At 42.4% G+C, this 27400-nt stretch overlaps 2 protein-coding genes across 2 annotated transcripts in view; one reads left to right on the forward strand and one right to left on the reverse strand.

Annotated features, from left to right (window-relative positions):
• Positions 1-3426: 3426 nt before the first annotated feature.
• Positions 3427-12886, forward strand: LOC310860042 (transthyretin-like; the record flags this gene model as incomplete). The annotated part of the gene is made up of 4 exons (XM_083766803.1): positions 3427-3501; positions 6818-6957; positions 11300-11435; positions 12779-12886. The coding sequence occupies exons 1-4, from the start codon at positions 3430-3432 to the stop codon at positions 12884-12886; spliced, it is 456 nt and encodes a 151-aa protein (XP_083622929.1). The 5' UTR covers positions 3427-3429.
• A 14118-nt stretch (positions 12887-27004) lies between these two features.
• Positions 27005-27400, reverse strand: part of b4galt6 (UDP-Gal:betaGlcNAc beta 1,4- galactosyltransferase, polypeptide 6) — a gene marked incomplete at its 3' end in the record, with an annotated part of 51717 nt that continues 51321 nt past the window's right edge. Inside the window, exon 10 of the mRNA XM_083767264.1 lies at positions 27005-27155. Within this exon, the coding sequence (XP_083623390.1) occupies positions 27005-27155 (151 nt within the window). The remainder of the gene's footprint in view (positions 27156-27400) is intronic.

Consider the following 27400-nt stretch of genomic DNA (forward strand, 5'->3'; position numbering starts at 1 on the left):
GTCGGTGGGTAATTGCATATGATTTTTGGGGTCCTTGAAATGAAATATTGAGCACCACTGAGTAAATGTATTACTCTCACCACTGAGTAAATGTAATACTTTCCACGTCTGGTAGAGAGCAGCGCTTAGGTGGAGAGAGGAGAATCTCTCTAAAAAATCTACATTTATATGTTATTCAATATATTACTTTAGCACAAAATATAGGCTTTTCTAAACCACGCCCTCGTTCAAAAGTTATGTAAGTAAGTAAGTAAATGTTATTTATAAAGCACCTTTCGAAACAAAGTTAGAAGGTGCTGAACAATTTGCACAGTATAAACAATAGAAGCAAATTTAAAACAAGGAACATATCACAGTTGTGACAATATAGCAGAACAAAAACAAACAAGGCAGAACAGAAACATAGGGCTATAAAAAAATGAATGTAGGCTGTCTGTCATTGTATTTTCTGTGAATGAACTCACAATTTAATCCAGTGATCCTCAGCCATTTTAATTCCAAGGACCCCGAAATTAAATGTATATGAATTAGCCTAGGGTGACAGGGTCCTAGGCCATTTCATTATTACAACAGTAGCTACTTATATTTTGTTATTTAAAGCTGTGATTATTTATTTAAGAAGCACTGTTCTGAACCAATGTTCGCCTTGAAATAAATAAATAAAATAATCATCCTTAATATAATATAGCTAATAATGATGACCGGTGACTTAAAATCATTGTTTTAATGTATGGCCTTCATGCCCTGGCACTCGGCCTTGTGCCCTCAAAAGGTTGACCACACTAAAGGCCAAGTGGCCTTGCCCCTAAAATGATGACATTCCAGGCCTGCTCACTGCACTGCATTATATGGTCAAGAAGACATTAAAACACACTCCCTGCTCACCGCAATGCATTATATGGTCAAGCAGACATTAAAACACACTCCCTGCTCACCGCACTGCATTATATGGTCAAGCAGACATTAAAACACACTCCCTGCACACCGCACTGCATTATATGGTCAAGCAGACATTAAAACCAAGTGCCAACTAACTGTACCTGAGCTCCACAGCAGGTAGACCAGAATCCATGTTGTATCCATATCTGTGTGTAGGACAGTATAGCTACAGGATAGCTGTTATCCAGACTGTACTATCTCTCTTAACTGAACAAGCATCTCCGTCTCACCGTCTCTTTATCAAGGACAGGATGTGTCACAACACGACTGTGTGGTTTCTCTGTCGTTTGGTACAGGCGGGGAGACGGCAGGTGGGAAACTAACCAGAGACGCACAGCACTCTGAAGAGCTGACCACGAGACTGAGACGACAGGAAACACAGATGACATATCGTATAGAAACAAGGGTTTCTCAGAAAACTGTTTTAGAAGCCCTTTTTGTTTTCTTTTTTTTTTTATCGTCCTCAGGTCTAAATGTTTCTCTGGACTATGCATAACCCAACAGTTGTAAGTGAGATGTTACGCACGCACGCACGCACGCACGCACGCAATATTAGTCTAATGGAGGATGGTGTTCATATAAAACGTCAAAATAAAGTATCGTTTGACCAGCCGATCTACAAGCTCACAACGCGTCGCGGTGTGAGCGTTGTGAGCTAATAGCCGGGGAGCCACAGGCCCAAAAGCTCAACTGTTAAGGATTAAAATGTGATGTCATGACATACTTTTTATTTGTGTTTTCTCTATTAATTTGGTCATTAAGGTCCACAGAATGAGAGGTCTGGACATCCTGGGCTCTGGACATCCTGGGCTCTACACACCCTCCACCAACCTAGTCCCCATATATGGGGGACATGGGGAGAGCAACGGACTTGAACTCATGCTTCCTTCATGCCTGAGTGTCCAAGTTGCTCCTTTACACCTGACAGGGGGGGAGTTTCCCTGGTTGGACGTAGCGTAGCGCGTGGAAGGAACACGTTATTCCAACCAGTTCCTTTCCCCTCCATCAGGCGCCCCGGCTGGCCAGGGAGGGGGAGGCAGTTTAGAGACCAGGATTACTGCATGTTTTTTGTGAGGGTATACCTACCCTAGGGGACACGGGGAGAACATGCAAACTCCACACAGAAAGGCCAGGTACATTTTTAAACTATTTTCAGCAACTGGATATAGAAAAATCACACCTGTGTGAAGTGATAGGGGCGCTCTTATCATCGTACATCATCAGACACATAAGACGTAAATTCTCTATTCATTGTCAATGGGAATGTAATGTTTGTGTAGGACGAAAATGGACGATTTGCTCGTCTACATATGACATAAATTCTCCATTCATTGTCAATGGGGAATGTAATGTTTAAGACGAAAAACTACACTAATATCTGAATATATACACTATAACTTTATTTTTATGTTGCGATCCTTTTAAATACCAGTCCCTGCGCTCATATTAGCTTAAGCACCCTGAGCCATCCTAGGCTATCCAAGTGTGTCAGAACTAGGTGGGTCATGGGCTTTAGGCCGAGTAGCAGCAGTACTAAATCGTATTGTATAGATCAAAAATAGTAGATACATATAGAACATTGATATGATGTTTTGTTTTCTCGTTTTGTGTTTTGTTTCGTTGTTTTTGTTCTTTTTTGCCTTGTTCCTGTTAACTGTATATTGTCCTGTCTGTCTTTGTTTTTGTTTTATGTTATGTTTGTTTGTTTTTGTTTTGTTTTCTTGTTGTTTTTTCTCCCTTCTGTTTTCTTTGTTGTATTATTTTATCTCTGAAAGACATTTATCTGTTAGAAGGGTTAGAAGGCACTATAAGCTTAGGCTTCAGCCTACACCTTTTTGGTCAATGTTTCTTTTGCAAAAAAAAAAAACAGGCACTGTATTGATTTGTTTTAATGACCAAAATAAATAAACTCTACTCTCTACTCTACGCACTTACCCTAACCCCTTAGATAGCATTTCTGTTGGCTTAGATAGCATTTGACACAGACTTATAGCATGTTATGTAGACAGCACTATAATTGTATTGTATATAGTTATAGCACGCCATAGTACATATGTATAGCATAGTAGTAAATATGTATAGTTTATATGTATAGTGTATGTATAGTTTCATTATATAGATATTCCACTGTTACTTTCTTAGCTTACGCATGTTTCATGATATTGATAAATGCTTTTATGTGATGTATTCCCATGCTTTTGTTCTTGCTTAAATGTAAGTCGCTCTGGATTAAGAGCGTCTGCTAAATGCCTAAATTGTAAATTGTAAATTGTACTCTATCAGTTTGTTTGGAGACAGAGTGGGCGTGTTTCGCGGTGCGTGTGTCGCGGTGTGTGGGCGTGTGTCGCGGGATGGTTTGTGCATGGCACCAGCACTGGGTTGTATAAGGGTGTAATGTTCAGGCTGGTCATTCTGTGTGTGTGTGTGTGTGTGTGTGTGAGTGTGGTCTGTGTGGATCTTTGTAGGCAACCATAGAAGTGCCAGTCCAGAATGGTTCGATTCCTGCTATGTGTGGCCCTTGTTGTCTCTACAGCTGTCCTCCTCTGTAACGCTGCTCCTCTGGTGAGTTGTGTGTGTGTGTGCGTGTGCGTGTGCGTGTACGTGTACGTGTGTGTGTGTGTGTGTGATATCTTGGTACATAGAATTTGATCTATTGAAGATTCTGACCTTCAAATCATTTTGGTTTTGATTGTATTGCTGTGTTGTTGTATTGTTCTTTCTGCTTTGGCAATGTAAACGTATGTTTTCTCATGCCAATAAAGCCCTTTGAATTGAATCGTGTGTGTGTGTGTGTGTGTGTGCGTGTGTGTGCGTGTGTGTGTGCATGTGTGTGGAGATAGCATTGATGGGAGATTAATCTGCAAACACAACAGTATCGGCCGATTCTAGTTGGTTTTAGATTAATCGGCATCGGTTCGATTAATCAATCAGACCGATTAATCAATCGGTCTATCTTTACAGATAAACAAGCCCACAGTAACAGCTAGAACAGATCTACAAGCTCACTGTATTAAATGTAAAGGTATTAAAGGTTAAGTCTGACTTGCGTAAGCCTGCATGCAGTGCAGATACGCTGTTACATGTATTTTTAAGAATGTACAAAATTCCTATGATTTTTCAATACAGAATGAGATCATATCGACATCGGTAATATCGGTTATCGGCCATAACAGCAATTAATTATATTGATATCGGCCAAAATGTCTCATCGGCAACATCCCTGGGCCCGCTATCCATACTGTTATTTTGTATAAAATAAAATAAAACGTTAAGGTGTAGAATAGATCCGCATCAATCATAGCTTCAAATTGACATATTGGTTGTTCAGTTTGACCCACCAGTTTTGGAGATATGGCTTATAGAGTAATGTCTTGCAGAGAAACAGCGAGTTGAGAAAACAGGCTTGAAAGGTTCACTTCTGTGGACTAACATTACACCTAGCTACATGTTTAAGCATTTATTTCATATTTACATGTCTTCTGTGGACTCTAACATTACACCTAGCTACATGTTTAAGCATTTATTTCATATTTACGTCTTCTGTGGACTCTAACATTACACCTAGCTACATGTTTAAGCATTTATTTCATATTTACATGTCTTCTGTGGTCTCTAACATTACACCTAGCTACATGTTTAAGCATTTATTTCATATTTACATGTCTTCTGTGGTCTCTAACATTACACCTAGCTACATATTTAAGCATTTATTTCATATTTACATGTCTTCTGTGGTCTCTAACATTACACCTAGCTACATGTTTAAGCATTTATTTCATATTTACATGTCTTCTGTGGACTCTAACATTACACCTAGCTACATGTTTAATCATTTATTTCATATTTACATGTCTTCTGTGGTCTCTAACATTACACCTATAGCTACATGTTTAAGCATTTATTTCATATTTACATGTCTTCTGTGGTCTCTAACATTACACCTAGCTACATGTTTAAGCATTTATTTCATATTTACATTTATTTCAGACATGCTCTAGTATGTGAAGAGTCTGCCTGTGCTATTAACTTATTTTGGATAAAATGTAAATACATTGAAAGCTGGAGGTTGCACGATGGCAGGCTCTCAGTCAAAGTTGGTCAGTGTTGTGAGCTTGCAGATCTTCATTATTTTTTGTGCCACTTTTGTAATTGTTGTAATAAATGCCATGTGTGTGAACGGTGTGTGGAGCAGTTCAGTGACCTACAGTACAACATGGAGGTGGTTGACCCTCTGCTCTCCACTGTACTGTGATGTCACACACACGAGGGTCAGCGTGTGCTATCCTTCAGACTATACACACACATAACATGTCCTAGCCCATTCTGACCTGAGATCAGATTCATACGAGGTTTCCGCCGGACACACACTGGTCTGATGAACCCATTCTGACCTGAGATCAGATTCTAAAAATGTCAGTCGCTCTTCGATTTTTCAAAAATAGCAGACCTACAAGCTCGTATCGCGCCACTCGGTGGCGCGATATGAGCTTGTAGGTCTGCTATTTTTAAATAGCTAAAGCATAACATGATGCCGACACCAAAATGGGTGCCCGGTCAGAATGGGCTAGAATGGGCCAATAGGGGAAGGCAGGCACGTGCAGAGACATAGATATTTAAAAAAATAGATGCCTCATTGGCTGCTGCAGTTTGTTGGAGCGATGTGTGTCGAAGGAGGCCGGCCTTCGACAGCGTTTGTTTTACATCACCTAATCAACATGCGTTAGACTTTAATATATTAGCGCCCCTCACTATAGTCACTTCACACGGGTGTGATGTTAAAATATCTATGGACTAGAGGACCAAATGCTATTCTTTTGACTATTGTATTTCCTTGTTATTGTTTTACGACCGGGCCGAGAGGTCACCAGGTATCCCCCCCCCCCCCCCCTCCCAGTGCCCAAACAAACACAGCCAGTTTCACACAGCACGGGCCAGGAGTGCATCGACTGGCCCGACGCCGTTTATATTGTACTGTACGGTTCCATACTGTACATACTGTACAGCAGGGGGGTCAGGAGGTCATCGACTGGCCCGGCGCCGTTTATTGTACTGTACGGTTCCATACTGTACATACTGTACAGCAGGGGGGTCAGGAGGTCATCGACTGGCCCGGCGCCGTTTTACTGTACTGTACGGTTCCATACTGTAGACTCTAGTCAACGTATTCTAGCTTTTCTGGGTCAGGGTGAGTTCAAACAAACCAAAACCAGCCAGTTCAAACACTGTGAAGCTATATAGGTTTACCTATGATCCTAGACTACTGCTAAGCTACAAGCTGAGCTTGTAGATCTGCTATATTTTCAGCATGCAAGCAAGTGTAAGATCAGCCGGCCATTAACGAACCATCAAGGCCCGGCAACATATTTTTGTCAACAATATAGATCTATGTGGATTTAGAATAGATGGCTAAAATCGTACAATATTTTTTCGACTAAAACTAGACTATAACACTAAAACGTTTCAGGTGACTCAAATATGACTAAAACTATATATATATATATATATATACTATAATACAGTAGATATACAGTAGAGATATACAGGTACATTTTCTGTCCCCAAACCACTGACATGTAAGATGTAACAATATAAACATCTTTAACCCATTTTGAGCGGGAACCCCTTTTGGTGTTAGCATTACGTTGTGCTTTAGCTATTGAAAAAATAGCAGATCTACAAGCTCATAGCGCGCCACCGAGTGGCGCGCTACGAGCTTGCAGGTCTGCTATTTTAGGAAAAATCGAAGAACGACTGACATTTTTAGAATCTGATCTCAGGTCAGAATGGGTTAATCAGACCAGTGTGAGTCCAGTGGAAACCTCGTATGAATCTGATCTCAGGTCAGAATGTGTGAACTGGTCTTTCTATGTGCCAGCAGGGGAAGCACGGCGAGTCGGACACTCACTGCCCGCTGATGGTGAAGATCCTGGACGCCGTGAAGGGAACGCCGGCGGCCTCCGTGGCGCTCAAGGTGTTTCGGCGAGGAGCCAACGGAGAATGGACTCCGGTGGTCACTGGGTACGTACACTGTACGTCTGAGAACCTACCGGTCACTGTAACTGGTTATTATTGGTGTTGCTGTCGGGCAGAAACTCCATCAGGAAAATACATTATAATTTTATAGGGCTGGAATACACATGGACCTATAGCTGCAATTTGCAACTCTAGATTTCTTTTTATAATGGGATGAATCTAGAGTTGCAATACTCTCCATTGACTCCCCAGTCCCCACTTATCCAATAAATATCGTTTTGCTATAAGTTATTCATGCATATTTCTTTTATCCATCTCGGCGAGACGGGTCGCCGCATTTTAGGAGCACCAAGTAACTCCTCCAGGTGCTCCTCTGAGTACTAGACCAAAAAGCCTCCCTCCATTGGCTTCCTGTGCGATACAGGATTGATTTTAAAGTTTTGCTTTTTGTTTTCAAATGTTTAAATGGTTTGGCACCCATTTATCTCTCTGAACTACTCAAACCGTATGTTCCCACAAGGACCCTCAGGTCCTCTGACCAGCTTCTCCTGGTGGTGTCTAAATCAAGGCTGAAGCTCAGAGGGAACCGGGCTTTTGCAGTCGCAGCTCCCAAGCTCTGGAATGAGCTGCCTCTGCACATAAGACAGGCCCCCACTCTTCAGGTGTTTAAATCACGCCTCAAGACATATTTTTATTCTTTGGCTTTTCCTAGCATAGTATGAGCTTTTTGATGTTGAAAGTGACACTGTGTACTGTATGTTGTTTGTTTTTTAAATGAAGCTGTGATTTTTATTATTTTATTGTAAAGCACTTTGGTACAACTTGTTGTTATTTAAATGTGCTATAGAAATAAAGATAGTATGGTATGGTATGGTAAAAAAGTTGTGTGCAGCCCTGATTATAAATGGCCCGGTGGCCCGGAAGTAGGCCTACTATTTAGACCCTCTGGGCCAGCAGAATGCACCTTCCACTTGCTCACTTGGGCCAGTAAAATGAATGTCCTTTGGGTCATGGGCCCCAGACCGAGGAGTAGTCGAATTAGTTTGTTTTCGGAGGTTTGTAGCTTATGATGTTTGAGAACCAAGAGGTGCAAGCATAGTAGGGCTGAATTTGGGCTCCAGCTAGAGTCTTGAGAGCACTTTTGTTGACAAACGAGGACATTCTGCCCAGAAATCTTGTTAATTTGGTTTACTTTTTTGATTACCATTGTTGCCAAGCTTTCACCTGTCAGTTTGTTGTCAAGAATACAGCCAAGATTATTTGCCGGCGATTACTACAGTATGTCGTCAACTCTGACCTTGAAATCATTTGCATTTACTTTACTGAGAGCATGTTTGCTCCCAAAAAGAATGGATTCTGTTTCTCAGAGATGTAGTGAGTTTGTGTTATCGGTAAGCCGTACAGTAGCAGGGGGTCTGCAACCTTTTTTAAATGAAGTGCCATGTTTTGTACTCTCTAGTGAGTGTGCCATGTCAACATAACATTTTAATGACACAAAATAAAACATTCCGGGAGGCATACTATGATCCGACAAACCATTACTCCGAAGGAGCATTGGTCCGAGGTGCGCTGGGGGTCGGGAGAGGGTTGGGGTTAGGTTTAGGTGTCTGCCCTGGGGGAGATTAGGGTTAGGGTGAGGGTTTGAGGTTAGGTTTAGGTGCGCTGGGGGTCGGGAGAGGGTTGGGGTTAGGTTTAGGTGTCTGCCCCGGGGGAGGTTAGGGTGAGGGTCTGCGCTGGGGGTCGGTAGAGGGTTGGGGTTAGGTTTAGGTGTCTGCCCCGGGGGAGGTTAGGGTGAGGGTCTGCGCTGGGGGTCGGGAGAGGGTTGGGGTTAGGTTTAGGTGTGCTGCCCCGGGGGAGGTTAGGGTTAGGGTGAGGGTTTGAGGTAGGTTGTCGATCGGACCAATGCTCCGTCAGACCAAACACATGCACTCAAAAATTCCAACATATTTTGATTGTCCACAAATTCCCTTCTTTTTTTTAAATTACTTTCTTAGACTCAGGGAAATAATCCACCCATCTCCCAGACTCCCTTCAACAGTCAGACTTCAGTTTTAACAAATGTAGAATTAGGTGCAGGATGTAATTTACATAATGCAAATGTGAGGGACTTCCTTTAGTTGGACTAAACCTTTTTGAATTAGTTTGTTTTAAACCAAACGTCCTCTCTCTCACTTATGCCAGTGTGTGCCAGTGACCCCCCTCCTTTGGGCCGGCGTTGGCGCCGTAGAACCGGTGCCAAAGGTTCCCTATACAGTCCAAGGACTGTCTAAAGAGGACCGGACGGGAAGACCGTATGGGCGACGCCATGTTGTCTTCGCGTCTCGTCCTTTTTAGACAGTCCTTGATACAGTCTAGGCCAGTTTGTTGTTGTTTTTGGCATGCAGGAAATTTTGATTTTAGTTTTAGTCATAGTCTCTTGAATAGTTTCCATTTAGTCTTTCACATTTTAGTCACCTGGAATGTTTTAGTTTCAGTCAATTAAATATCATAATATTTTAGTCGACTAAATCTACAGTTGATTTAGTTGACTAAAATGCATTTTGGCGGGCCTTGATGCCGTCGTAATGACTGATTTTTACACTGCTTGTTACACTTGCAGATCGGCTATTTTCAGCATGAAACCAAGTGTAAAATGACTTGTTTTATTTATACTGGATCTCTTGTCCGCTAGTCCCTTCCTAACATTTTAGTTTGTTTTTTATTTGTTGACGAAATTGTCAATATATTTAGTCTTAGTTTCAGTCGTTATAGCTTAGCTTTCATTTAGTTTCCATGTAGCTTTCGCCAGTGAAAACGTATTCTGCGGACTAACTACATGTGGCTCTTGGGCTGTGCTTGGCATAGTCTCCAAAGTAACACAAAATAACATTAATGCTAAAGTAGAATCCATAGCAAAGTAATCAAACACGACACTGGAGCACAGAACTGACTGACACAGTGAATAGCACGCAGGCTGCAGGAGCCAAAACTGACCTAAAGCACATTTTGAGTGATTTACAATATTATTGCATTTTTGTTTATTGTTATTGTGTTTTAACAAGGTGATATAGTATCATTATTATTAGTATCAGTATTTGTATATTGTTGTTGGTTTGTTTACTAATAGTAGGTGTTGTTTGTTGCAATATTTTATGATACATTTCTAAATATACTGTGTTATTTTGAGCGATATAACAGCTACTGCGCATGTGAAATTGGCCAGTGAAGTCAGATAAAAAGCATATGTGAGTTGATCTGATGCAACAGTGGAACGACACAAGTTTATGACCGTTAGCCAAATGCCATATGGCCCTTGAGGGAAATGTATTGGTCTACTTGTTTGAACTGCATGGCTGGTTTGTTTGAACTCCTCCTGACCCAGAAACGCTAGAATACGGTGAGTCTACAGTACAGTACAGTACAGTACAGTACAGTATGTCACATCAGACGATACACTCCTGACCTCGTTGCTTGTTGAAACCGGCTGAATGGATCATGTGAACCTTTGGTCGTCGTCCCCCCCCCCCGATGTGTCATAGAGTGCAGTGGTGGAAAGTACAGTATAGTTCTAAGTACGTCACTTAAGTACTGTACTTCAGGTATTTATTTGTACTTTACTTGAATATTTTCAACTTCCAATACTTTTACTTCTACTCCACTACATCTCAAGAGGCAGATATTGTACTTTTACTCCACTACAAGTATTTAAAGTTCCTTTAGTTACTACTTAGTTCATTTGTATATTTTGATTACAAAACATACATTAACCACTTCAGCCCTGTGTACTGTACATTTCAGCCCTTTGAATATAGCAAATCTTCAAGCTCACAATGCGTTGTGAATTAACTTTCGATGCAACACATTGTGAGCTTGTAGATCTGCTTCTTTCTCTCTTTCTTTCAACTTGTTAAATGGGACATTCTGCATAATGAGTATAATTTCTACTTCGGTACCAAAACTTTTGATACCATTTCCGGACTTTTATACTTCTACTACTTTTGTAACATTCATATTTCTTTTTTCTAAATATATTTTTTTTATCCCACGATTTTGTAACCCATTTTTGTGTCAATCATCTAATGTGATCCTGGGCTCTACACACCCTCCACCAACCTAGTCCCCATATATGGGGGACAAGGGGAGAGCAACAGACTTGAACTCATGCTTCCTTCATGCCTGAGTGTCCAAGTTGCTCCTTTACACCTGACAGGGGGGGAGTTTCCCTGGTTAGATGTAGCGCGTGGAAGGAGCACGTTATTCCAACCAGTTCCTTTCCCCTCCATCAGGCGCCCCGGCTGGCCAGGGGGAGGCAGTTTAGCATTTACATTCGTATTTCTACATTGCATAAGTATAAAGTATATAAGTATAAAACAAGCGAGTACTTTTTTTTCTCTCCCGCCACCGGCAGAGCGACGGATGTGATCGGAGAGGTTCACAGTCTGATCACAGAGGAGCAGTTCCCCCCCGCCGTCTACCGCGTGGAGTTTGATACCAAGACCTACTGGAAGACTCAGGGCTACGCTCCATTCCACGAGCTAGCAGAGGTGAGTTAGGTCACTAGACCCAGGGCTACGTCCCATTCCACGAGCTAGCAGAGGTAGGGATACGTTCCATTATGAACTATAGCAGAGGTGAGTTAGGTCACTAGACCCAGGGCTACGCTCCATTCCACGAGCTAGCAGAGGTGAGTTAGGTCACTAGACCCAGGGCTACGTCCCATTCCACGAGCTAGCAGAGGTGAGTTAGGTCACTAGACCCAGGGCTACGCTCCATTCCACGAGCTAGCAGAGGTAGGGATACGTTCCATTATGAACTATAGCAGAGGTGAGTTAGGTCACTAGACCCAGGGCTACGCTCCATTATGAACTATAGCAGAGGTGAGTTGGTCACTAGGCCCAGGGATACGTTCCATTATGAACTATAGCAGAGGTGAGTCAGTCACTAGACCCAGGGCTACGCTCCATTATGACCTATAGCAGAGGTGAGTTGGTCACTAGACCCAGGGATACGTTCCATTATGAACTATAGCAGAGGTGAGTTGGTCACTAGACCCTGCAGGGATACATTCCATTATGAACTAGCAGAGGTGAGTTGATACCTTAACCGACTAGTATATAAGTATAACTAGTACAGGTACATGTACAGTGGACGGAGGAGGCCATCACCTACTGTACTCTTCCATTGAGACAGATTAGACCTTGTGTGGTTGGGTAGGGAGGACACCTTGTGGTTCACAAAGAGGTATCGCACAACATTCGAAGGGAAATATATTAGCACATTTCAAAGACTTTAAAGTTGCCCGTTGCAAGTGCCAAAATGTTTTTTGCTGAGGTACAGTATGAGCACCGTGGTGCCTGTCTTGGCCATGCACGTCCTAGGGCAACATCTGAGGTTTAACCCATTCTGACCGGGCACCCATTTTGGTGTCGGCATCATGTTATGCTTTAGCTATTGCAAAATATCAGATCTACAAGCTCATAGCGCGCCACCGAGTGGCGCGCTAAGAGCTTGTAGGTCTGATATTTTAGAAAAATCGAAGAATGACTGACATAGAAACATAGCTTTTTCAGAAAAATGTCATTTTCAAACAGACATTTTTAGAATCTGATCTCAGGTCAGAATGGGTTAAGCACCCTGGTGCCTGCCTTGGCCATGCCCTAGGGCGACATCTGAGGTATGTGTGCACCCATGGGCGGATGTGTTGATCTGACCCCCCATTCCAAAGCGCCAGCACTCACCCAGCAGTCTGCTGTCACCCAGGCGGATGTGTTGATCTGAGCCCCCCATTCCAAAGTGCCAGCTCTCTGCGGTCACCCAGGCAGGTGTGCACGCGACGCTTCTTACTGGTATATTTGTATATGTATATAATTTATATACATGTTTCCAGGTGGTGTTCGAGGCCCACGCAGACGGACATCGTCACTACACCTTGGCTCTGTTGCTCAGTCCGTACTCCTACACCACCACGGCCGTGGTGGTCAACGCACATCCATAACATTTACCTATTATATAAATATATAAATATATACTGTATATATTATGTGTGTGCATGTCTGCACAAAATACACTAACACTACACACCTCACCTATATAGCTTATATTGCAATAAAGCAGCTGCTGTAACACCACTGTGGATTTTCCCTGTTCTGCTTTTTTCACATTACCTACAGGTTTTTCAGACTAGAAGGCTTTCTTATACCTTTATTTGTAGTTGTTACGTCCCCACCAAAGAGGTCCAGGTGTTATTTGTAGTTGTTACGTCCCCACCAAAGAGGTCCAGGTGTTATTTGTAGTTGTTACGTCCCCACCAAAGAGGTCCAGGTGTTATTTGTAGTTGTTACGTCCCCACCAAAGAGGTCCAGGTGTTATTTGTAGTTGTTACGTCCCCACCAAAGAGGTCCAGGTGTTATTTGTAGTTGTTACGTCCCCACCAAAGAGGTCCAGGTGTTATTTGTAGTTGTTACGTCCCCACCAAAGAGGTCCAGGCGTTATTTTGTGCAAAAGGGCATTATTGGCTATTTCCCTTACCACATAAGCCCTCAATGGGGGTTGGGTTTTAGTGCCAATTCGCTTATTTCCATCGTAATAAGTAGTATTGTGTGCCGCTTGGGATACTATTTACATTATGAAGAGAGGATTAGATATATAGAAAAAAATATTTTTGAGCGATGGAAATAAGCGAATTAGCCAATAATGGGCTTTTGCACAAACTAACACCTGGACCTCTTTGGTGGGGACGTAACAACTACTGAATATGCAATGTACTTATTATCAGTACACAGCCTGTTGGATATTACAACAACAACTACAGATAAAGGTAAGAAAGTCTTCTAGTCCGAAATTCTCCTTTAAGCGTTGAGGGCTGCATGAACACACCAAGCACCAGAACTGTTAACTAAACCTAACTGTACAACGATAATTATGTTGATAAGAGTGATGCAAGGGCAGGGCCTTCTATCACACTCCCAGGTCACATCATCAGGCCCTGATTCTAACGGAAAACACTCCTTGGGCTAAAAAACGCCATAGCTATCATCACAAAATGTGATGGTTATCACATTTGGGCAAGTAGCTATGGGCGTTTTTAGCCCAAGGAGTGTTTTTCGTGCGAAATATTCAGAATCATGAAAAAAAAAAAAAAAACACAGTTTGACACGTCACATGCTATACTTAATCCATTCAGGAATGACGTCGAAAAAAAGTCTTTTAAATAATGACAATTTTCGGAAAGATTTGAGGCACATTTTAACGATTTTTCAAAAATAGTTCATAGCGGCTATGAGCGCGCTATGAGCTTGTAGATCTGCTATTTTTCAATAGCCTAATTAAAACATGTTTAAAACACCAAAAGGGGTTCCCGCTCAAAATGGGTTAAATCAGAATTACAATTAGAGAATTTTGCTTTATAGGTTGTAGGGTTAGTATAGTATAGCATATATTACAGGTATAGTATAGTAATAGAGCGGCGCAGTCCCTCCCCCTTTCAGAACAACGAACGGTCCAGGAAATGAAATGCAATGCATTCTGACCATAGGATTTTCTTTAAGTATTTATTTAAAGACGGTTACGCCGCGGACAAAGCCAACTCGGATCGTGACAAATCATGACAATGAACACAATGTTTTGGGCCGATCAAATAATTTATAAGAAGAAAAACAAAACAAATAGTCTTGTCTCCTGCCTTTATTTTCTTCTTTCTAATGATTTGATCGGCCCAAAACATTGTGTTCATTGTCATGATTTGTCACGATCCGAGTTGGCTTTGTCCGCGGCGTAACCGTCTTTAAATAAATACTTAAAGAAAATCCTATGGTCAGAATGCATTGCATTTCATTTCCTGGGCCACTGGTCGTTCTGAAAGGGGGAGGGACTGCGACGCTCTATATAGCAAGTCATTCTATGGACAAGGGAAGCAATAGGACTACATGTAGGGTTAGGGTTAGTAATGTATAGTATATATTAGTATATACTATAGTATAGTAATATAGCAAGTCATTCTAAGGACAAGGGAACCAATAAGTCGACCTGTAGACACATTCTGCTCATGCTGGACTGATGAATAGTCAACGATGGAGTAGAGCAACCAATTAACGTTAAGTAGGTAAATTGCTGATCTGTTAGGCTATATATCGACAGCATTAAGTGTAGCTGAAGGTAATCAAATGGAGAAAGTCAACATCCATTCTGTGTTCACACCACGCACAGCACATTATTTGGCGTGTGTGTGCCGTTCCTATTAGGGTTTGAAATATTAATAGCATGTTCTACACATTTAAGCAGAATATCTTCATGAAGTTTCTCTTCATGCAACATTGAGGCTACTGTTAACTATTCCACAGCTTGTGTTGTTGTGAAAACAGCCCAAACAAACACACGTTTCTTGCGGGCATCCATTTTGTTACGACCTACAACCACAAAAATAAAGACGACCTCAACCTGCACTTCAACGCAGAGAGAGCAAAGCAGACAAACATGTCCACGTCGGAACCTACACGGCTATTATGTTCAGTTCTCACTTGGGCCGAACCAGACCACCAGAACTCTCCAGGAAGGAATTATAGCAGGGCTGGGCAACTTTGACGATGGCCAATATATGTCCACACTCACTCCAGAGGGGCCACAGTGCATATTACTGTCGTAGCAAAAATAGCCAATCTACATGCTCAAACGTTTTGAGCTTGTAGATCAGCTATTTTTTGCTATATTTGAATTGAAAACCTGAATCATTATTTGCTATTTTTGAATTGGAATCCTGAAAAGTAACCATTTTATTGAATTTCAAATGCATTAATTATATAGGCCTAGTTATGTTAACTTCATGAACTGTTAACATAACCACATTGGACACAAAAAGACAATAACATTTTAATACTAGTCATTAAATGCTAATCATGAAGTTATTAAAGCGGGTTTGGCTGATATCAATACTATATCAGTATCCTGATATTAATTAACTTGCGGGCCGCATTATGTGAAGGTGGGGGCCGCATGTGGCCCCCGGGCCGCCAGTTGCCCACCCCTGAATTATAGGTTCGTGAAAACATCTTGTGTCAAAATGACGAATGGCAACACACACAATGTCACAGTTTGTTTTCCAGAATATGGCAATGAAGTGTTTTTATTTGTCTTCAGTTGACAAAAAAACCCCAACAAAATTAAATAAATTAAAAAAAAACAATAAAATACAAAGTCCAACAGTTCAATTCCAGACTCAGTTTTATATTTGTTTTTTTTTTATACCAAAGAGTTGATGATAATAGCTAAAGGTCACCGTCATAGAGGGGGCGGGGTCTCTAGCTATAGCACATGCTGCTGATATTAGCCAATGAACTCGACCGAAACACGACCAGAGCTGTGCGAGAGTAGCTGCTACACATCCACATGGTTTTGGTCTATGTTTTGGTTCTCTTTTTACTTCTTTTAAAACGAGACGATAATCCCGCCAGTCGGTTGAATGATATGACATACAGTACCGAGTGAGAGTGAAATGGGGAGCCACGAGGAGAACACTTCACGCAAATCTGTCTTCTGTCGGACCCCCGTACAGTACAGTACAGTACAGTACAGGGCAACACTGTGCAGAATAGGCTCTGTGCACGGCAGCCATTTTGGAAACAACAAAACAAAACAGCCGGCCAATTCCTTCACAGGAGTTACCGATGATAACTGAAGGCTCTGTTCCGTTTAGTCTACAGTTGTTCTCAAACCTTTTGATTTAATTCAAGGACCCCCCACAGCTCTGAGGGTGTAGAAACGGGTCCATATTATGGTTCCATTTGTACACTCTCAGAGTTATGGCCTACACACCCGTACGGGGCCATTTATTGGAACCCACTCAAGGACACTTTGAGACCCACTGGTGTAGCCGAGTGTTTAAAGTGAGCCAACATTTCACAATAGCAGCACCCGGACTCTGTTTGACTAGAATGGAACCGTCATTAGTGTCATTAACAGGTGAGCAACTCTCACAGCCACAACACTAGAGGCAGTATAAATGATGATCTGGTGCGTCCCACATATAGAACAAATATGGGTAAATTCACTTTCCACAGCACTGCCACTCAGGTGTGGAATGCCCCGCCCCCTTCCCCCGAAACAAACAAATCAAAAGGAGAGAAGATGACTGCCCAACCTCCCTATACCCCCTTCAGAGTGATTTATTTGGTATTTAGATTTTTTTGGTATAGTTACACCTGTAAATAATTTTAATGTTTTTTGAGGTTATCTCGATTACTGTCATCATTGTATTACGAATGAATGCATTGGGACCCGAATGGAAACGAGACCGCAAGGTCTTTTTCCGGTGCTATCTTTTGGGATAAATATGCTTTGACTGTACCATGTACTGTTTTGCATTTGTTATTGTCTAATACAATAATCAATCAATCAAAAAAAACACTGACTCTGTTTGACCAGAATGGAGCCTTCATTAGTATAATTAACACTGACTCTGTTTGACCAGAATGGAACAGAGCCTTCATTAGTATCATTAACACTGACTCTGTTTGACCAGAATGGAACCTTCATTAGTATCATTAACACTGACTCTGTTTGACCAGAATGGAACCTTCATTAGTATCATTAACACTGACTGTTTGACCAGAATAAAACCTTCATTAGTGTCATTAACACTGACTCTGTTTGACCAGAATGGAACCTTCATTAGTATCATTAACACTGACTGTTTGACCAGAATAAAACCTTCATTAGTATCATTAACACTGACTCTGTTTGACCAGAATGGAACCTTCATTAGTATCATTAACACTGACTGTTTGACCAGAATAGAACCTTCATTAGTGTCATTAACACTGACTCTGTTTGACCAGAAGAGAACCTTAATTAGTGTCATTAACACTGACTCTGTTTGACCAGAAGAGAACCTTCATTAGTATCATTAACACTGACTCTGTTTGACTAGAATATAACCTTCATTAGTGTCATTAACACTGACTCTGTTTGACCAGAAGAGAACCTTCATTAGTGTCATTAACACTGACTCTGTTTGACCAGAATGGAACCTTTAGTGTCATTAACACTGACTCTGTTTGACCAGAAGAGAACCTTCATTAGTGTCATTAACACTGACTCTGTTTGACCAGAATGGAACCATTAGTGTCATTAACACTGACTCTGTTTGACCAGAATGGAACCTTTAGTGTCATTAACACTGACTCTGTTTGACCAGAATGGAACCTTTAGTGTCATTAACACTGACTCTGTTTGACCAGAAGAGAACCTTCATCAGTGTCATCGGTAAGTAACACCTGAAGGAAGTCGGAAGAGTTATTTCCAAAATGGCGTATGTGTGCATGGAGTCTATCCAACAGCAGACCAGCAAACATAATGTCGGCAATGTTCAGCAAGCCACTAATGCCGGCAGAGAACCGAAGGAAGAAAGAAAAAAAAGGCAATATCTTAATTAATTGACACTTGATTCAATTCTAGTCCAGTTCTTCTTCATAAAAGTCTGACGAATAGGAGGTTTAAAGCCAGATGATTAAAACAAAAGACACTGTACATTTACAACAAAAAAAAGCTTCATTTGCCCGAAAGCTATACCCCAAAACACTTAAAGCTACAGCAGCTAGCTGCAATCTCACCAAGTTTGAATGAGGGATGCTAACGATGCTAACATGGCCATTTAGCCAACGCACAAAGCTACCCCCCCCCCCCCCTCCTCTTTCGCCACGATATGTCACATGAAGAAAAATAAGACTGAGAATTGAAGCAAAGACCCCAAAAAAAATAAAAATAAACACGTCATCATATAAAATATTTAGGCATCTCTGTAAGAGGTAAACTACAACACTAGCTTCACTGCAGACTACTCTGTGTAACACTAACCCTGTCAATAAAGAAAATAACACCAACATGGCCCGAAGGATAGTGTAGAGATCACGCTTAACCCATTCTGACCTGAGATCAGATTCTAAAAATGATTAAAAAAAAATAGACCTACAACAAGCTTGTAGCGCGCCACTCGGTGGCGCGCTACGAGCTGTATATCTTCTATTTTTTAATAGCTAAAGCATGACATGATGCTAACACCAAAAGGGGTTCCCGCCCAAAATGGGTTAGGGTCACTGCACACAGAGAGCGTTTTTCGGATTTCTTTAGCTGCGTTTCTCCATCGGTTTTTCCGAAAAAACGTTTCCGGTGTGCAAACCACCTTTAGGGTACTTTTTAAACCTTTTAACGGGGGGGGGGGGGGGGGCTCTAAAGCCCAAAGCACACCAAAGGGTGGAGACGGTTTTAGCGTATTGTCCCTGCGGTGTGATATGTTGTTATGTTGATATGTTACACGTTAATCCCAAGCTCTGAGGCTGTTAATTTTGGTGTTGCTACACAAATTATCAGGTATTGAATTGGTAAATCTTCCAAAATGTGGTACCTCAACAGACAAAAGAGTTGCATGGTGACCCTTTGGTGTGGTCAGGGCTTCAAACATGTACTTTGACGTTTGAACTATGATAAACTAATTTTCAAACACACTCCTTAAGGTTTACACGTATGTTAAACCAATTTCAGATAATGCTAAATTAAAGTTAAATCTGTATTTTAGACCCAGTTCAAGGCAAAGTAAAAAGTACCCTATGCACAGAGCTTTTGATTGGACGGTGTTTGATTGACACCGGGCTCGGCCAATCAGCACAATTGGTTCATCATCAGACCGCCTGTCAGCTGCCGTGGAAATATATTTCATATTTAATCATCTATTCTCAAATCAAAGACACCTGAAATATACTTCATATTTAATCGTCTATTCTCAAATCAAAGACACCTGAAATATACTTCATATTTAATCATCTAATTCTCAAATCAAAGACACCTGAAATATACTTCATATTTAATCTATTCTCAATCAAAGACACCTGACTGAAGATAAGTAACCATGGACAAATAAAATGAAATGTGCACTTCAGTACAAAACAATATAAAATAAATTCAAATCCTTCTCTTTCACTCAAGAACGCAAAGCGATACAAATTAAACTCAAGGCACAAATATCATGAATACTGCAAAAAATGTAATACTCTACATTACAACTGTGTAATGTTGAATATAAGCATCTGAAATGTCTATTATTTTTTTTGTTTTTTTGTCGTTTACGTCGCGGTCGGTCGTTAGGTGTGGGTGGGTGTAAACCGTGAGTGAACAAAGTAAATAACCTGCCAGCAGCAGCACTCCCAAAGCCCCGTTTAAACTTCATTACACGTCGCACAAAAGATAGCAGTCCTAGCGAGCTAAAGTCATCATCATCGTCATCATTTTATCCCACGATTTTGTAACCCATTTTTCACCCCTGTGTCAATCATCTAATGTGATCGTGGGCTCTACACACCGTCCACCAACCTAGTCCCCATATATGGGGGACAAGGGGAGAGCAACGGACTTGAACTCATGCTTCCTTCATGCCTGAGTGTCCAAGTTGCTCCTTTTACACCTGACAGGGGGGGGGGGGAGTTTCCCTGGTTGGACGTAGCGCGTGGAAGGAACACATTATTCCAACCAGTTCCTTTCCCCTCCATCAGGCGCCCCGGCTGGAGGCAGTATAGAGACCAGGATTACTGCATGTTTTTTGTGAGGGTACCTACCCTAGGGGTATGACACGTCTTTCTATCGGGTTCTGTCAGCCATTGCTGCTCCCAGTTCTTGGAACGTGTCAGTCCTGTGTCCCTGGAGATTGTGTCAGGATGTGTATCGCTGCGCAAAAAAAGCATGGGATACGGATGTGTATATTACAGGAAGCTCCCGTTAAACCTTCCAACCAACTCTGGTGTAAACTCCTGAATTGTACACCTGTATACCGTATTACCGTATACATTACTGTATATGCCTGCTGAAACTTGAGGTTTACGGGCAAATCTAGTGCCCATAATTGCCCGTAATAATTACTCTTTGTACGAGGCCTGGTTCCTCTGGACAACGGGGGGGAAGCCGCCATAGCAGGATATCTGATATGACCGTGACGTGTTGTTATCTCGCCAGGGCTGCCATCTTTTTATGCGTTTATTTTTACGTGTGACAGCTGCATAAATTAGGCTCATAATCCCACCCACCTCCTTCTCCCCGGCCTGCCCAACAACTCCTACCCAACACACACACACACACACACACACACACACACACACACACACACACACACACACACACACACACACACACACACACACACACACACACACACACACACACACACACACTTCCTCAGAGGCATTACCTAACAATATGTACAACGTGTAAAAAATAGAAAATAAGTCGTACTTTGGGGCGATATACCGCATCGTCTGGCGGACAAATAACCCCAATTTCAAACCGAAAAGAACATTTTAAAAAGAGAAAATTATGCCACAACGCACAAAAATAAAGAAAAAAAACAAAAACAAAAAACACTGGTTATTCCCGTTGAGCGAAGCGGCTTTGTGTGTGTTTTTTTGTTGTTGTATAAACTAGGCTTTTATGAACCCTGCTCTCCAGTGACTGCTTCCTCTAATTCAGCTAAAGGTTTCTCAACTGTTTTGGCATCATTCAGGACTCAAAACATGATACTATAGATAATATAACACTGGCGCTAACTAATGCTTCGTTCATTTTATTTTAATACACTGTCCTATGATGGTGTCGTGTGCTATAGCCACTATAGCTAAGAAACCTAGAAAACATATCTGTAGCTAACAAAGCTAACAATGTGTTGCACGTCGCATCGTTCGCAGGCTTTGTAGATCGATCGACCAATTTCGTCGTGTTTGACGAGTATAAATATCAGGCTTTCATTCTTAGAGTGAAATTAAAAGGTTTGAGAACTGTTTGTTTGACCGGATTAAATGTCCAGCCTGCTAGTCCTGGGGTGTAAACGCTGAAAGACAATGTGACACATGGAGACATGAGGGGACAGAAGACCAGGGTGGGGACAGCGTACGTGGCTAAAGGACGTTATACTTGGCACCTCCAACGCAATGTCCGATTGAGTAACGACTTAAGGCCAATACATGCTTTTTTCCCTTCTGTGCGGCATACACACCATGTATATACGGTAGTGTATAACGGTACACACCATGTATTTACGGTAGTGTATAACGGTACACACCATGTATTTACGGTAGTGTATAACGGTACACACCATGTATTTACGGTAGTGTATAACGGTACACACCATGTAAATACGGTAGTGTATAACGGTATGGAAGCCACCACTGATTAACACTTAACGGCACCGATAGAGTCCCGGAGGCAGAGAGAGAGAGAGAGAGAGTGTCCTCGAATGACCCAGTGTGGTACATTATTGGCTGGCAGCTTAAATAATGGCACATATACTGTAAAAAGCTAAAGAATTTGGAGCAAAGATAAAACCCCAGAAAGCCAGTTGAGAATTAAGCACCGTTCTACTTTAGAGGAAATTAGTCTGTAAACGTCTACAGATGCCCCTCTGCATACTGCCGCTCCTACGCCGAGCACCGCCTGGGGGGGGGGGGGGGGGAAGGGGAAATAGTCAAGTTAGATCTTTTTGACAAAAACAAAATGCAATCTTTGAAAAATGTTGTGCCCAAAACAAAAGGGTTGTGCCCAAAATGAGGACTCGAATTTGAACCCCGAAAAGTAACAATGTTGGACATAATGAGGTTTCCACCCAACCGTGCCACCCCCCCGCTCGGAGGGACAACCCAAAACCGACGGGGGGGGGGGGGGGGGGGGGGGAGTCAAGCACCCTGAGGTGCTTAAGGCAGAAGCCATTGCGGGCGGCGGTGCCAGCGTGGAGCAGGAGGAGCTATAGGCTATCTCTGATTGACTAGTTCTGTTTGGGACGAGCGGAAGCATATTTCTGCCATAATAAGGAAACAAAAGAAACTATTTAAACCCTATTATTGTCAGGAAAATGGACGTGTTTTTCAGTCAGTGGTTCTCAAATGTTTTCACGTCCAAAATGATATATATCTGAAAATATTTTGTTGTAGGGATCTCCCAGAAGATTGGAGTTAAAATGCTTTAAAAATACTTTTGATCCATTGCATAGCACGGCACAAATCGATATGAGCTTGTAGATCTGCAAAAAAAATTAAAAGTATAAAATAATGGTTTTTACTAGCTGAAATAATCTTTAAAATGACACAGATTCCATCGTGGTCTTAATGGGTTATCTTATAAGTGGTTAAACGAGATACGTAAGATATAAGATAAGTATCTCATTAAAAACATATTTCTTTTGTCCCGACATGGCAGCAATATGCTTCCGTACCGACACACATTTGGAAAAAAAAACATAAAAGAAAGAAAATGAACATCACCAGCAAAGTACAATCAAATAACTCACTGCCCAAATTTAGGCAATATACAATATACATACATACTGTACAAGAGAAATGTAACAAAAAAAAAGTGAATAAATAAAACAGCCCAACGTTTCCTCGATAAATCCTTGTAGTGCTCAAAACTTTAAAAAATTAAAGTTTTCATGGCCCATAAGATTCAAGGCTTTGTTTTTGTTTTTTTTTGCCATTCGAGAACGACGCTATAGCCGGCGCAGCGTGCGGCCGTAGGCTAGCGGTAGGCTAGCGGCGGTAGGCTAGCAGTAGGCTAGCGGTAGGCTAGCGGCCGTAGGCTAGCGGTTCTCTCATTCTGGCCCGTCGGTCTGAACTGAACTGTCTCCTTCAGCGAGAGTATGAAAGGTAAAGGACGCACCGCAAATACGGCCGGGACGGCCACTTCCACCCCTCCAACTTTACATGGTCCAGCACCACACACACACACACACACACATCGCCATCTGAGACGAAAACGCACACACGCATACATACAACGCACGCACACACCATATAGACATGCAAGCCAAAATCACTCTCACAGACACACACACACCTGGGACCATTGACTTCTCCTAAGCGCACTAAATTCTTATTTTTTTACACACTTTTACCCTAAACCCCAGAGTCCTCTCCCTTTCCTAATAAGGAGCCCCAGCACTCTACTTTACAACCCCTGGTATTCACACCTGGTGTTCACACCTGGTATTCACACCTGGTGTTCACACCTGGTATTCACACAGTGCACCTCCAGAAAACACAAAGCAAAAAACCACTCAAATAAAAAAGGCGGGAAAAGCAATACATGTGACAAAGAAGAAGAACAAAAAAAATAAAATAATGAAAAAATATACACATCTTGAAATGATACAAAATAAATTATGTAAAAAGAAAAAAGGGAGAAAAAAGAAGAAAAGAAAACACCCGGTAAACAATAAATTAAGGCATGCAAAAAAGATCAACGTCAAATCTTGAGATTTGGATATTTCTTTTTTTGTTTGTTTGTTTGTTTTCCTGTTCTTGAGGCCTAAAATTGTCCGTCTATAAAATATATAGATATCGTCTATAACAGGGGTGGGCAACTTTGACGATGGAGAGGGCCACTATATTTCCACACTCACTCCCTACGGCCATATATTACTGTCGTAGCAAAAATAGCCGATCTACAAGCTCAAAATGCGTCGCGCTGTGACACGTTTTGAGCTTGTAGAACGGCTATTTTTGCTATATTCGAATTGGAATCCTGAAAATATTTTTTTTAATGTAATTTCAAATGCCTTTAATTATACGCGTGTTGAGCATTGAGCTACTCATTTAGACTGAAGTAATTAAAGCAGGTCATGTTTGCATGTTGAATTGTAAACAGCTGGAACCAATATTATATGATCAGTATTCTGACATTAACCTGAGGGCCACATTAAGTGAAGGTGGGGGCCGCATGTGGCCCCCGGGCCGCCAGTTGCCCACCCCTGGTCTATAAAGTTATAGATATTGTCTATAAAGATATAGATATTGTCTATAAAGATATAGATATTGTCTATAAAGATATAGATATTGTCTATAAAGATATAGATATCGTCTATAAAGTTATAGATATCGTCTATAAAGACAGAGATATCGTCTATAACAGGGGTGGGCAACTGGCGGCCCGGGGGCCACATGCGGCCCCCACCTTCACTTAATGTGGCCCTCAGGTTAATATCAGAATACTGATAATAATAATATTGGTTCCAGCTGTTTACAATTCCACAACATGCAAACATGACCTGCTTTAATTATACTTCAGTCTAAATTAGTAGCTCAATGCTCAACACGCGTATAATTAAAGGCATTTGAAATTACATAAAAATGAAAATTTTCAGGATTCCAATTCGAATTACGACAGTAATATATGGCCCTAGGGAGTGAGTGTGGAAACATAGTGGCCCTCTCCATCGTCAAAGTTGCCCATCCCTGGTCTATAAAGTTATAGATATCGTCTATAAAGCCGTCCTTCTGCTCGGTGAAGGAGCCACTCGTTCGCTCGCCATTAAAAGTCCTCAAAAAGAAAGATATAGCTGCCAAAAAAAAAAAAAAGACACAAAATAAAACGGATCAAAGTCAAACCCACTGGAATAATCAGAAAAAGGCCAATATTTACATATCATGTGTTCCATGTGCTCAAAGCGGATTGAGGTTATCTAATTATGTACATACATGTTCCTGTGCATGCGGGTTGCCAGGTTGGTGCAGCAGCAGCACTAGCGGCAACGCCATGGCGCGCTTTACAAAAAAAACCCTACGCTGCAAAGCACTCTCGTTCGAGTGCTTCTTTTAAACATTGATTAAAAAACAAAGCAAAAAAAAACAAAACGTAAAAAAATAAATAGAACGTATCAAAAAAGTGAGTACCTAAGTCACAATTTTCATTTTTTTTTTTTAGGGACTACTTTTGTTTCTTAAAAAAAATAAAAATGAAAGCGTACGTACAAAAAACGATAAGACGATTGAGACGGAAACGTCATTGGCTTTTTCTAACGCCGAATGTATATAACGCAGTGCGGCGGCGGCGGTATCGGCTTCCGATAACGACCGGGGGGGGGTTTCGAGCTGACAAACAAACGCTTCGTAGCAAAGCGTGTTAGCGGCGCTAACTTGAAAAAAAAATCGGTCCCGGCAGCGATATCGTTCGACCGCTACGTCGTGAGAACCGGCCGTTTACGTTTTTGACAACGAGACGACGTGGGAAGCAAAGCGGCGCTGGGAGGAGCTCTGAGCGGAGGGTCGGGGGAGGGGCCGTGGCGGTCCGTTAAGACATGTTAAGGCTTCGCAGTAAACGTCGGGTTAGTCGAGGTCGCTGCATCGTCGTCCCCCTTCCCCCCCTCCCTCCCGCCCTCCGACGAAAAACACCCAGAGTTCGATGCGTTAAATTCGTTTTTAGTTTTTTTTTTTTATCGCGTTAAAAAGCCAGCATGGGACACGTTTTAGACATGCAGCGACATGTGGCGCTTCTCCCCGCTCGCTCGCTCGCCCGCCCGCCCGCCCGTTCACATGTCGTTCGCATGTCGTCGTCATGCACTTCTTCACGCGGAAACAAACGGACACGGACAAGAAGCTGCACACATACACACACACACACACACACACACGGTCGCACGCACGCACGCACAATCGAGAGTTCACTTTTTAAGAGACCGCGCCTCTTAAATTCTTTCCTCATATTTCGTTTTGTTTGTTTTCTTTAGTCTGGATTTCTTTTTGTGTTTTTTTTTTTGTGTTTTTTCCCCCATAGAGTTAGGCTAACGTTTCCTGGCAGCATTTCCGTGGTGGCAGCACCACCTCCTCCTCCTCCACACACACGCGTGCCCACACACACACACACACACACACACACGGGGCCACAGTTCAGTAGTCTGCGATGGGAGCCCCAGCAGGTCGGTGTGTGGCCCCTGGACTGTGCCCCCCCCCCCCCCCCCCCCCCCCGCCGGAGCAGCCAGATTGGGGGTGCAGGAGGTCGTGTCGGCCCCCTGAAGTGTGGCCCTGACTTGACTGACGCGCCACCGTCAGGGTCACACTTCACTTCAGTCTGCCATGACGACGGGAGCCAGCTGGGGTTGGTGACCCGTGGCCCCGACGCGCTGTCGAGGGCCACGGGTCAATACTAGTCTGCGGTGATGGGGCGCAGGTCGCGTGGCCCCTGCGGGCAGCCACAGGTCAGTAGTCTGCGATGGGGATTAGCTGGGGTTGCAGGTCGCCACAGGTCAGTAGTCTGCGATGGGGGGGGGGGGCCAGCTGGGGTTGCAGGTGGTGTGGCCCCTGTGGGGGGCCACAGGTCAGTAGTCTGCGATGGGGGCCAGGTCGGGGCTGAGCTCCACGCTGATGTTCTTGTAGAGGCTGCTGAGGGACACGTCCACGGGGCCGTAGTGCAGGTTGTTGAGGCCGTCCAGATGCTGCCTCTCTTTGGAATATCTCAACAGCTTGTACCTGTAATAATAATAATAATAATAATAATAATAAGCTTTATTTATATAGCACCTTTCATACAGGGTTGTAGTTCAAAGTGCTTCACAGGCAGGACATACATCAAGTGCTTTACAGTTAGGTAAGCAAAGCAAAGCAAAGGTACCATGTTTACCCAGGGTAACTGGACTAAGGAAAGGAAAGGTACTATGTTTACCCAGGGTAACTGGACTAAAGGTACCATGTTTACCCAGGGTAACTGGACTAAA

This window comes from Protomyctophum parallelum, assembly GCF_964188405.1.
Source record: "Protomyctophum parallelum genome assembly, chromosome: 6".
NCBI classification, from domain to species: Eukaryota; Metazoa; Chordata; class Actinopteri; order Myctophiformes; family Myctophidae; genus Protomyctophum; species Protomyctophum parallelum.